This window comes from Nelumbo nucifera, chromosome 5 (assembly GCF_055504915.1).
Source record: "Nelumbo nucifera cultivar China Antique chromosome 5, China Antique-T2T, whole genome shotgun sequence".
Lineage (NCBI taxonomy): Eukaryota > Viridiplantae > Streptophyta > Magnoliopsida > Proteales > Nelumbonaceae > Nelumbo > Nelumbo nucifera.
Window position 1 is genome coordinate 47,083,213 of NC_142653.1, and position 13,657 is coordinate 47,096,869.

The 13,657-nt window shown below is 37.6% G+C and overlaps 1 protein-coding gene across 1 annotated transcript; it reads right to left on the reverse strand.

Annotated features, from left to right (window-relative positions):
• Positions 1-10,460: 10,460 nt before the first annotated feature.
• On the reverse strand, positions 10,461-13,074 carry LOC148791524 (wall-associated receptor kinase 2-like). The gene is made up of 2 exons (XM_088888107.1): positions 12,059-13,074; positions 10,461-10,955 (listed from the first exon to the last, which is right to left on the reverse strand). The coding sequence occupies exons 1-2, from the start codon at positions 12,966-12,968 to the stop codon at positions 10,726-10,728; spliced, it is 1,140 nt and encodes a 379-aa protein (XP_088744233.1). The 5' UTR covers positions 12,969-13,074; the 3' UTR covers positions 10,461-10,725.
• Between the last annotated feature and the right edge of the window lie 583 nt (positions 13,075-13,657).

The following is a 13,657-nucleotide window of genomic DNA, read 5'->3' on the forward strand; positions in this document are numbered from 1 at the left end:
GGAAGACTACATGGAGTGGATTACCAAGACAAAGAGGAATTCCAAGAAGGAAAACTCAAAGAAATACTACAAGTACCACCACAACACTGACCATGACACTAAAGACTACTACGAGATCAAAAATGAGATTGAGTCCCTCATCCACCATGGTCACTTAAAGGAGTACATGGGGGCGGTGCTAGTGCCTCGTCCTCACATCAATAGCACTAATAGCAGCATCATACCTTAGCCAAGGTTATTGATGTCATTGTAGGGGGCATGTCCTCGGCCTAAAAGGTCTACACCAAGTAGCTTAGCGTCTAGAGCCCGACGCCCAAGAAGCCGAAGATGGATGAAGTCATCTCCTTTTCAGACTATGACTTGAAGGGGGTCTCAATGCCTCATGATGATGCATTGGCGGTGTCGATGACCATCACCGTCACTAATTACATGACCATCACCATCATCAATCGGATGCAATCATGGTCGTCCGCTACCAACCACCTCCAACCACTCCCAAGGCAATGCCAAGTATAAATAGAGGTCCCCCTCTCTAGGTGAACCACCTTGCTCACTGTTGCTCTTCAGCTCTCTTGCTCTCAAGTGACCTTGTCTGAGCTCTTACCTTGAACTTTGTCCAAACCTTCTTCGCCCCTAGGGTAACACATGGGGCCTCTGATGTCTGATCTCTTGCTCACAAGATTGTACAAATCGGCCTTGGCTAAGGAAATGAATTTACCTTGTTGCCCTCGACCCATTCTTGGCAAAAACAATTGGCACCGTTTATGAGATACATTGCTAAGACTTTCCCTAAGTAAACACTTAACTCAAGATAACTAAACTTCGAACAATGGCTGACAAACAAGACCTTCTTCCCAAGAAACTTCAGCAATCCAACTTTGTCTAGTTAAAAAAACCCATAATCTTGAAGACAATTGAATAGCATGTTCTACGTTGTTACAAGAATGGTTAACATAATGAAAAGAGATAGAGAAGGATCCAACAAACTTTATAATATCTTTCTGCACAAAGAAAAACAAGAAAAGAAAACAACATTACACACAATGTATAAGGTAATCAAGTGGATACTATTTATCAGACTCCAGGGAGAAAGAAAAATATTGGTGGCCCTAAAACCATGGGCGGTTGCAGTTGTAGTGGTTCGGGTGACGAGTGTTGGGTTGAAGGAGAACAAAGGGGAGAGAGTGAAGTAAGGAGAGAAAATGACTTTAGGAATTTGGAGAGAATGACGGTGGGAATAAAACAATTCAATTTTTATTGGATACAGACTCCTGTTAATGGTCTAACAAGAGGGAAAATTTTCTGCACTTTAGTTCTTGTTTACATTGTTCCAATACTCTCCCAACGTGATTAGACACCACACAATTCACCATGAGACTAAGACCCGTCACTAAAATGGGACTGCCATGTATGAAATGTGTGATTTCAAATCTTGTTGGAACGGTGTTAGAATGTCTTTCATAAGGTCAAATTTGAATCAACTACTAAGGTGGTATTTGGTAGTGCTGAATTGACCTCCAAACAGGAAGATTTTGCTTTTTGGTGCTTTGGGGGTCGCTCGGCACCATCTTTCATCTCAATCTCTAGAATCTGAAAATTCCTTTGAATCGTTCAACAGGTCTATTACCTTTGAACGTATTCAGATGTAGCAGATGATATTTAGGGGGCACTCTTTTTCTGGATTTTAAGGTGGAAGAAAAGTTGGTCAATGGGATTTTGATTCCCATTAACCAAAAATCCCATGTTCTTTTTTTTAGATTTACATGGGGACCACGGAAAGTTTATTTTTTTCTTTATCACTTGTCCAATTAAGTGATACCCATCTCCTAAGTGGGTAAATAACTTTCCCACCTTGGGGGAAAGTTGCTAACACTAAAAGGGAGAAAAATGCCCCTTGTAATAATGGATTTTTATGGATAAAATTGTCATTGTATTATTTACATGAGAAATAAAAGAGCATGGGTAAATGCACTTATCTGATAAATCTTTCCTAGGAAACAATTACCTGGGTAAGTGCATTTACCCAGGTAAGTAACTTACCTAAATGAGAATGGGGCCTTTGTTCCCCAAAATATCCATTTATATTTTCTTTCTCCTCTTCTTCTTCCCTCCTCCCTTTCTCCTTTATTCTTCCCTCTTTAGCCTTTTTCTGTAATAGGGATGATCGAGTGCCCTCTATAACAACCTAACACGAATCTCCAACTATTCTCCCTTCTTTTTCTTATTCTTCTTCTAATCTGTTCACTAGTATAATAGGATTGGCAACTATCCTTTGTAAGAGTGTAATAGTGATCCCGATCGTTTTGAGTGTTCTCCCATCTCTACTTCACTATAGTGAACAGAGGATCGATGAACTAGGATTGTCGATTGTTTCTGGTCTTTGCAACAAGGATGGAGAAGGAAAAAATATAATGAAATAAAAGGATGGAAAATGAGAAAGAGGGAAAGCAAATGGAGAGTAGGGGAGATGGGGAGGAGCAACAACGTTGTTCTTACCATCACCGTTTGCATAGCAGAGCAAGTGTGCCCCTTGCAAAAAACAAAAAAAAAAAAATTAATAAAATATGATATACCTCCCAATCCTTGTTTTCCTTCATTGTCGGTTGTCCTTTTTTGTTGTTAAACCCCATTTAATATTTTGTATTTACTTTTTGGTGTTTAAATATTTTATTAAAGTAGTTGTAATATTTTAAGTATCTTTAATAGTATACAAGCGGAGGGGCCCCTGCAATAAACTATCATGCTCGAGCTTAAGCTCTATTCTAATTAGAGACTTGAGCTTGACCTCGACTCAAGTCAAAAGCTCAGAAGTTCAAACTTGACGACCTTTCATTGCAGGTCTCCCTAGTTGCCAAGGTGTCAAGCTGAGGTCATCCTCAATTGTTGAGGTTCCAAGCTAAGGTCTCCCTTAACTGTTGAAGTGTTGAACTGAGGTTTCCCTAGCCGACGAGGTGTCAAGCTAAGATCTCCCTTAGTTGACAAGGTGTCGAGCCGAGGTCTCTCTTAGTTCTTGAGGTGATAAGCCAAGGTTTCCCTTAATAGCTAAGGTGACACCCTATGAACACACTTGGTTAGGCTCATGAGACCTTTGATTGCGAGTCTCCCTAGCAGTAGAGGTGCCAAGCCGAGGTCTCCCTAGAAAGCAAGGTCTCCATTAATAGCCTAGGTGCCAAATTAAGGTCTCCCTTAGCTACTGAAGTGTTGAGCTAAGGTTTCCCTAGATGGAGAGGTGTCAAGTTGAGGTCTCCCTTAGTTGACAAAATGCCGAGCAGAGGCCTCCCTCAGTTGTTGAGGTGTTGAGCTGAGGTCTCCCTTAATGGCCGAGGTGTTGTTGAGCACGATCTCAATTCAAATTGGAGACTTGAGCTCGAGCTCGAATCAAAATCATAGAAGTTCGAGCCTGGCTACCTTTGATTACAGGTCCCCTAGTAGATAAGATGCCGAATCAAGGTCTCCCTATAGTTGGAGATAGTGGCATTGTTGTAATTTTTAAGAAAAAAAGTGAGAGAGAGAGAGAGAGAGCGAGAGAGAGAGTTGGTAAGAGAAAGAGAAAGAGAGATTCTTGTAATTTGTAAGGAAAAAAATAGAGAGAGTAGTATTCTTGTAATTTGTAAGGAAATAGAGAGAGTGAGAGTTGATAGGAGACAGTGGCATTCTTGTAATTTGTAAGGAAAAAAGCAAAAATTAGTGTAATATTCCATTTCTTGCATCCTAAGGTTTTCTTTCGTACGAATTCCAAGTTAATTATTTATATTGAGTTAATATTTTTTATTTATTGGTTAAATGTTTTTGATACTTTATTCTTATAAATGCAATTTCTATCTTAAATTATTATTAGAATTATTAAATTATTAGTATTATTATCAAATTCACTTTCGTACTAATAAATATTTTTTGTTTATTAGTATTATTGAATTATTAAAATTATTATATTGTATACTTATTTTATATTATTTGTAATAATACTGTTTATTAATATTTTATTATTTTTATAATATTAATATTATTTATTAATGCTTTTTGTATAGTTTAATCATTTTTATTTAAATAACAACTTTGAAGGCTAAATTTGTAAAATGCATAGTCTTCAGACATTACAATATCCAAATTACTGAATAATTCCACTAAATTCATATGTTTGCAAAAGTGAAAAAGCAAAATTTCCACAAACTGCTTTCAAAGCTTTTTCAGAGATATTTTCAGTTTACAGACTTTAGACTTCAGATTTATTGAACACCACCTAAGAATAAAGTCTCAACAGACTATTGCAGCTTTACATACATCAGAAACATCTATGTTGAACCATGTATTGAGAGAATTTGCATGGACTCCCAAGCACACCTCACACGTGCCCTACACTACATCCCAACCATGAATTAGGAACATTTCTCTATTATACATATAGGAAATGCTCCCAATGCACACTCAAATGGCAGCCAGTTGGAACTCGGGTTGGGACCTGGTCTTAAACTCTACCGGCTCGTTACCAATTTGGAAAGTTGGGATCTCCTGCGATCAAAGCACATTCCAATACCCTACTAACTTGATCTGACACCATACATTTTAGTATTTTATTTTGAGAGTTTACATCTGGCCCCCACAAGGGAATACCCCACAACGTTCCACAGCATATTTCCACCATATATTAAAAACATCTCCCAATAATAATACCAAAAATGATAATATCAATACCTTTAAACGAGGGATGTATAGATTATGGACAGGGAAGTGTAAATAACGTGAGGTCCATTGTCCTTATTAGGGAGAGCCCCTGCCGTTATCCAACTTTGATCGCACGCCTCTATTTTAAAGGGATGCCGACTATGATACCACAAGCACATGATATATACAGGAAAAATTTATAATCAATTAACAACTATCATTACAGAAACAAACGAAAAAGAAAAGAAAAAAAAATCATCACAAAAGTCGTTTATTTATAAAATTCCCGAGGTTTCTATTAGGGGTCTCACAGTTCGGTTTTTCGATTTTTCTCGTTCACCCCTAGATTTTATTTGTCATACTCGTTTTGGAATCTTATCTTTCAAGCAGCATAGATTTTTTTTTTTTTCTAAATAATATAAAAGTAAAATAGAGCAATCAACCGATGTTAAAAGGGCAATCAACTTTGATTGGATTATAGAGGTGTGGGTATAGGGTCATGCTAAGGATTAATTGAACTAAACCAGAGGTACCCGGATCCAATTTTCTTTTGGTAATTACCATGATCCCAAATTTTGATTTATTAACATTTGGATTTGAGGCTTAGTTTATATATATAGAGAGAGAAAGAGTGCAAAACCTTATATTTTTTACTATTTTATATGTATTTATACTGTATTTATACCCCTTCTAAACTGAGCCGAACAAATTTATTTTCAATTAAACTTTGCAAATTGATCGAAGCAGAAGAAGATCCTTAAGTAGAAGGAGCTCATACCTTGGCATCCGTCAGAGAGATAAGGATTTCCATGGTAGCCTTCCATACAACTGCAAATATATCCATAGGGGTTTTCGGAGGTAGATCTGGAGCAGTAGGTGTTGTTTCCGCATGCATAATTAATTGATCCTTTCTCACATGTCTTGTTTGCAATTGACCAGTTGAACACTAGGCATATACAAAAATTAGAAGCTTGGGCAGCTTATAGTATGATTGAATTGCACCAATTATTTGTCCATGTAATGTGCTAGAGAATAATTGAAGCGAATTGTCATACCTTGGCATCCATCGGGGAGATAAGGATTCCCTTGATAACCTTGCAGGCAATGGCAAACATATCCGGGGCCATTAGTGGAGTTGGTGCAATAGGTGTTGTTCCCACAGGCGTAACTAGCCACATCTCTTTGTGCTTCCTCGCAAGTTTGGTTTCGAATTGCCCAGTCCAGTACTATGGAAGTCCTTATTCCAACGTTTCGAAGGTATTCCACATTGTTTCTCATTTCCCATTCCCAGAGGTGTGACACCTCTGAAGCAATGAAATCCTGGTCGGTCAGAATGGCATACCTACATTTACTGCTGTTCCTAGTGCTCGTGACATCTTTATCAAAGTCTATGTATACACGGAAACCATTGAGATTGTTCGGTATCGTGGTCCGGCAGCATCCAAGGCCACTGCAAGATAAATCTGTTACTGTTGTTTTATTGTTCAAGCACGAAGACCGACAGTTAACATGTAACACCTCTCCTTTGAAGTCAAAAAAGCTGCCATACGTGTGGCAACCAACGGTCATGAATATATTTCTAGTGTGGGAGAGCCTGTATGCGTCTGGGAAATAATAGCCACTTGCAATGCCCTGCATCTCTTCTGTTTCCCCCATGTAACATATAACAGATCCCGAAATGGAGGTTGTCAGTTGGCCTTCAAGAGATATATTCAGAATGTTATGATCCCACCCCCGATCATCGCCATAAAATGTCAATTTTGGGGGAAAGATGGCAGTGTTGCAGAACAACTTAAATTCATCATCTTTGTAACAGGTTGGATCGTCTCCGACTAGGCCACATGGGTATTGAATATCAATATCCCCACATTTGTTTTGGCAGCCAGGCCTTGTATCTGACGAATACCTCGGATAGCTTTTTTTCGTTGTCATAGCCGAGGAATATACATCGGATAGCTTTCTTGTCAAACTTGTTGCATAGATGGTTTGGTATGAAAATAACATACACAACCAAATACGCGAAAGTGACTTATAGTGGGTTGACGATTCTATAACTTCTCATATGGTGAGAGAAAGCCAAGTGGTGCTTGTTGTAGTCAATTGATGACATGTTCTGCTGTCTTCATGCCTTTTGCCCAAAAACGTCCTAACACATTTTTACTTTGCAACATGCTTCTATATACTTCATCTAGATGTTGGTTCTTTCTCTCACCTATTTTATTTTGTTGTGGAGTGTTTGTACACGTTAATTGTCGTCGTATCCCATGTTTTTTGAAATAATCAGAAAATTCTTATGATATGTATTTTCTTCCATTGTGAGTGAGTGGGAATTTAATTTTATGCCCAACTGCTTTTTTAACCTTCTTTTTAAATTCTATAAACTTGGAAAATACTTCAGATTTTTTCTTTAAGAAATATGCCTATACATCCTGGTGTTTGATTCTTGCTTCACTCATCCAAATATATCAGAGTGAATGAGCTCCAAAGGCTGTTTAGCTTCAAACTTTGATTCTATATATGGCAATTGGTGTATCTTGCTATATTGGCATCCAACACATACTGTGTTAGTTTGTACTTCCAATTGAGGGAGGCCTTTCAATATTGACTTTGCCATCATTACTTTAAACCTGTTGTATCCAACATGACAAGTCTTAAATGCCAAAGATCACTAGTTTCATTGTGTCGAGTCTTTTCTATATAAGCTAATTTAGTAAACATTACATAGATAGACTCTAACTTCCATCCTTCCATAAGAGGTGCCTCTAGTGTATGTATACTTTAATATACTTTAACATCATTCAAACCAAAGACTACACAATTGTCAGATTTAGAGTAGAAAACACTAACGCAGTCTGTCCCAGGCCAGGCACTGGAGACGACTTACCAGTTACCACCAACCGATGGCCTATTTCTGTAGAGTAGAAAACGACCTCACTAACGCAGAATGGGCCCTCCTTTCACCTGTGGCGCTTTTGTAACCGACGGACTATTCCAAATATCATGTCTTTCCAGTTTCCAATATCATAGTCGAACAAGTAATGTAAAAACAGAGAGCAAAGTATTGCATAAGCATACAAACCCCACTACCGAAGCATAGAAATAGAGACCCAAAATGGGCCCAAACCAGAACACAACAGACTCAGGGTCGGGCCCAACAAAACAAACCTAAACAAAAATAGGCGGCTACCTAAAGCACCACTTGGAAAAACACGACGGAGAAAAAAAAAAAAAAAACAAAAGGCCCGGAAGCTCCCTTTTGACACTCTAAAAGTATAAAAGCTACAAAAGAAAATTGTAGAAAAGCTTTTGACATTTCGTAGCCTTGCAAGTTGTCCAGATTGTCTGTAGAGCAACCAGATTCCTCACTACTAACAGAATCCTCCACTTATTGGGGGGATAACTTCACGTAAGCATGGCTGTTGCATGGATGTCCTGCTACGTTGGAGGGCTCAAATATTACCCACACTCTACACCAACCGGTCGATTTGGGTTATCTAGATGTTTTAGGGTTATGCGGATGATTTAGTCGCAACTTCACCAAAGGAAATTCCTGAACTAGTGTAGATCACAGTATTCCCAATCCAGCCTATAATGAATGTTTTGAGAAAGATCAATTAATTCTCTCTTGGATTATTGTTTCCCAATCCAGCCTTTATATGCGGATGATTTAGTCGCAACTTCACCAAAGGAAATTCCTGAACTAGTGTAGATCACAGTATTCCCAATCCAGCCTATAATGAATGTTTTGAGAAAGATCAATTAATTCTCTCTTGGATTATTGTTTCCCAATCCAGTCTTTATTTCTCTACCTTTTCCTTCGAATCAAACATAGCCTTATGGAAAGTGGTTTTGCACTGATTGTTGAATATCGATGCTCACTAGATGTGCGGAATGCACTCTCTAAATCTTGTGCAAACTATTCGCGCCCACGCTCTAGATTGATCCAACTTAGGAAACAGTTGCATATAGCCTTAAGAAAGGAAGTAAATGTCTATATCTGAATATGTTTTAAATGCAAGATCTTAGCTGATATGTCTATATCTGACATAATAAGTGTGACTCATACGATCCGAAAATGGAACCATTCTAGCCACCGGTTTTTGGGTCAATGGTTCGACCGTCCATTTCTAACGAACGACCCGTTCTAACAACAAAAATTATAGGCAAAAAATTGAGTGTGTGAGATCTATTAAGTAGTATCATACGTGTTGTGTCATTTGAGCGTGTGACTTATACGACCCAAAAACGGAACCATTCTGACCACTGGTTTTCAGGTTGACGATTCTAACAGATGACCTGTTCTGACAACAAAAATTAAAAAAAAAAGATAAAAAATGGCCAAAAACCATTGAATGAGTCAACGGGTTAACAGTTCGACAACTCGGGACAATGGGTTGTTGATCGATTCAATAGTTTTTTACTAGGGATCGGGATTGGGGTAGAACCAAACCAGTTGTCTGGATGATCCCCAATTAAAAAATAAAAAAATGGCAGCTCAACCAGGTTTGAACGAATGACCCATTTTAACAACAAAAATTACAAGCAAAAAATTGAGTGTGTGAGGTCCATTAAGTAGTATCATATGTGTTATGCAATTCGAGCATGTGATTCATATAGCTTGAAAACGGAACCATTGAATGGGTCAATGAGCCAACAATTTGACGGGTCGTTGACCGATTTAGTTGTTTTTGGCCAAAGACTGGGATTGGGATAAAATGGAACTGTTTGCCTAGAGGTTCCTAATTAAAAAAATAAAAAAAGACAAAAAACAATTGAACGGGTCAATGGGTCAACTGTTTGACTACCTCGATGAATGGGTCATTGACTGATTTAATGGTTTTTGGCCAGGGACAAGGATTAGGGTAAAACTGAACCGGTTGCCTGGACAGTTCCCGAGCTGAAATGTTCGTCCGTCCGGGTCAACAACAATTCGAAAGTCATGGTTTTTATGCATTTGGATTTTCACTATTCAAAGTTTTCTTCTACTATGGGCTTTATTCGAGCGTGTGCGACATGTTCCTCTTTCATTTTCTACTTTTTTTTTTTATATTTGGACTTCTTCTGCAAGATCCTCCAAAACAGTTTAGGGTTTATCACTATTTTATTTTTTCTCTTTTGTTTTTTCTTTAGGTTTCATGTGCAATTTTTTTTTATTTTCTTATAAGACGATCTACTGTCTCTTTCTTTAATTGCATGTATGTTTAGCCAAAGTGGAACTTTGGACTCGATTTTTTGATTTTTTTCATTGGTTTTCTAGTTTGGTGGATTTACTACAAATATTTTTTTGTGTTTAAGGTCACTTTGGATTTATCTTTCAAAGTTTTGGAATCCCTGGCAATGTCCACCCTTCTCATGACTATGGCTACAAAGTTATTCCATGTAATTATTGACATTTAAAAAAATGAGCCAAAAATGGAACCCTTCTGGCCACTGGTTTCTAGGTTGACAGTCCGACTATTCAATTTGAACGGATGGCTTGACAACAAAAATTAAAAATAAAAAATGCCCAAAACCATTGAATGGGTTGACAAGTCGATGATTCAACCACCCTGGTCAATGGGTCATTAACTGATTCAATGATTTTTTACGAGGGGCTGGGTTTACGGTAAAACAGATTTGGGTGAATGCATTTACCCTAATAAATGTTACCTAAAAGGATATTAGCTCGGGTTCGGATGAGATAGACAAGAAGTTGTAAGCACATTCAATAAGCACTTGAAAGTTTTTTTGACACCTGTCCCTTATAATACCCCCACCCCACCCTTGAAAAAGACTAATACCCACTTTTAAAAGTTGTCAAAATATTTATCAAGTACCTTCCACAAAATATCAACTAAACGTACAAAATTGACACTTAGATAAAAATTAGAAAAAAACGCCCTATCACTATATCACATGCCCCAAGACCACAGAAAAAGGATTTCCCAAATAAACTGGAGGGATGAAAGCAAAGCAGGTCGAGATTCGATGGGCACCCTCTAGCCAATAGTGCGGATTGGTCACATATTTATGGAAAGTAGCAATAGGTGGTGTCGTCTATGCAGTAATATAAGATGTCTGCCTTTATTTCCTACTTAAATAATTGAAAAATTTGAAGAAAACTGGAAAAATTAAAATTTGTGAAGACATACCTTGGCATCCATCAGGAAGATAAGGATTCCCATAAAAACCTTCGGTACATTGGCATATATATCCAGGGCTGTCTTTGGAGATGTAGCAGTTGGTGTTATTCCCACATACGTAATTGCTGTTTGCTTTCTCACATGTCTTGTTTGGATTAGACCCGTCCGATACTACGCATGCATATAAATTAAATTAAGATCTAATTTTTAAACTAAATTCTGCTCTTTTAGAGGTTTGGGAGTGTTTAAAAATAAGTGTTCATTTCAAATAAATACTTATTTGGGATCGGACCACATTATTAAGTACTTATTGGTATATAGGAAATAAGCTCAAAATAAGTATTTATTTTAAATTGAGGGGTTAGTTTTTTAAGCCAAAATTTCTAGTTTTTTTCTAAGTGCTTGCACAATAAGCATTTATTTAATTATTTTCTTCCAAAATTATTTATTTTGAATTTTAGAATACCACTTATAAAATGATCCCTAGTTGAACTTTATAAAAGTACTTTTATAAAAGTATTTTTATAAAAACATTTTTATAGAAGTATTTTTATAAAAGTGTTTTTATTAAAGTGGTTTCACAAAATTACTTAAGTAAAAATACTTTTATAAAAAGTGCTTTTGAAAAAGTGATTTCATAAAAGTGTTTTAATATAAACGTACTTATCATAAAAGTGTTTTTATAAAAATAATTTAATCAAAATACTTTCTTATATGTATATTTTAAAAATTTAAAAGAAAATGAATGACAAAATAATCACAAATACTTATTTAAGTGCGAACTGCCAATGGGAGATGGGTTACAACTCCCCATTGTGTATCCCTTCAAAAGGAATAAAAAAAAAGTAAATAAGTGCTTATTCAAACACTTATTTTTATGGTAAGCACTCCCAACACATGGCCGAACTTTGACCAATTAATCAATACTACTCTGAGAAGTTTGATGAATACCAGCTGATTAATTTAACTGGTTAACACTTACGATATCCAAAGGATATCAAGAAACAGAAAATTCAAACGGTACCGAAACCGTTGAATGATGAGAAAATGGGCAATCCAGACAAATACTACTTGCCCGATCAACGATATTGACGACATCAAGAGTTCTCCTATGACAATATTGAAACGCAATTAAGCTCAGTTTGGAAGGAGTAGAAATGCAAATATGAAGAAAATGCAAGGTTTTGCACTCAACATATTTGTATTTATACTCCTTCCAAACTGAGCCTTAAGTGAAAAGCAAGAGAATTGTTCATTGGATATTGAGTTCATACCTTGGCATCCATCGGGGAGGTAAGGATTCCCATCGTAACCTTGCAAACAATGACAAAGATATCCAGGGCCATTTGTGGAATTGGAGCAGTATGTGTTTCTCCCGCAGGCAGAATTGTTCATTCCTCGTGCTTCCTCGCAAGACTTATTGTTGTTTCGAATTGCCCAATCCAGTACTATTGGACGTCGAATGCCAGAAGTTACAAGGTCATTCACGTTGTTTCTGATATTCCAAAGTTGTGACACTTGCGACTGTAAGTCGTCCTGATCGGTCAAAACAACAATCCCACATTTACTAATATTGAGTGTGTTTGTGAAGTTGTAAACGCTATGAATCTGTATTTGAAAATCAGCGATACCCTTGGGTATCGTGGTCTGGCAGCATCCAAATCCACTGCATGGTAAGCCCATTATCACTTTGGTATCGTTCAAGCATTTTGAGGTGCAACCCACGTAGAACTCTTTGCCATTGTAGTCATACAAAGTACCAGATGTGTCGCAACCGACGATGGTCAATCTGTTTCTGGTATCCGAGACCCTATATGCATTTGAAAAGCGAACCTTAGAGTCGTCATTCCCGTCCCAATTGTTGTCGGCGTCCATGTAGCATTTGGCAGCTCCAAAAACAGAGGTCGTCAGTTTGCCTTGCAGAGATATGTTCAAAACGGGCAAATTGTCGTGGAACGACAATTGCGTTTCACCGGTGGTGTTGCATATCAAATGAAAATCTTCGTTCAAGAAACACTTTGGATCATCACCGATGCCAAACGGGTAGGGTATGCTGAGGTTTCCACATTTCTCCGGACAGCCGGGCCTTGTCAGAGACGTTAATGTCGACGACCCTGTTGTTGCTGCGTTCATCGTGACCAACCGTAGTAGGATGAGATGAAGAAGCAACAAGAGCCAAATCATGATCGGATGATAAATGCGTCCTCGGTAAAAGGAAGGAACAGAATGCTGTTGTACCTGGAAATGGAATCATCGTGACCCATGCCACTATAAATATAAGTACGACTGATCAAAGCTTACTACGCTGAGCCGTTTAATCCCAAGTCGATCAAGTGAATGAACTATAGATATTTTTCCAAGTCCCTAACGTTAAGCTTACGGCGTGGAATATTACACAGAAGCCAAAAATAAAGCTTTCAATCCAGGCACACGCAGACAAATATCAGTGACTGTCGTTGCCTTGACTACACAATATGGACAGCTTTTTTATTTTTTATTTTTTTGTTCAAGTATATCTTGAATAACTGAAGCAGATTAATCAAAAAATTTGGGAAAGTTGAGCTTTCATTTTCAAACGTGGGAAACGGCAAAGGACCCGATAAATGTTGCCCCTTTGACTTGACTTGTAAGAGCTGTAAGTCATTAATCATTTGGGAAGGAAAGGCTATGAAGCATTCGCACTTCGCTTTATGAAGTTGGATCCATCCAAGAAAATTAGAATCAACTTTGAGTGAAATTTGGGAGACAATTTTGATCATCCATACAGTCCTTCACGTGGCTTCTTTAATTAGCTGAATCAGAAGATGTTCCGCATGGTGGATGTGCATGTCAGGCAACAATTTGTTAATTCACTTTCATTTACATTTATTTAT

What these genes read in the sequence shown, in the direction of transcription:
- LOC148791524 (XM_088888107.1), bottom strand. Translation starts at nt 12,968, where the DNA reads ATGATTTGGCTCTTGTTGCTTCTTCATCTCATCCTACTACGGTTGGTC. An exon ending in CCTCCCCGATGGATGCCAAG is followed by an intron (nt 10,956 to 12,058) that starts GTATGAACTCAA and finishes ATGCATGCGTAG; the next exon opens with TATCGGACGGGTCTAATCCA.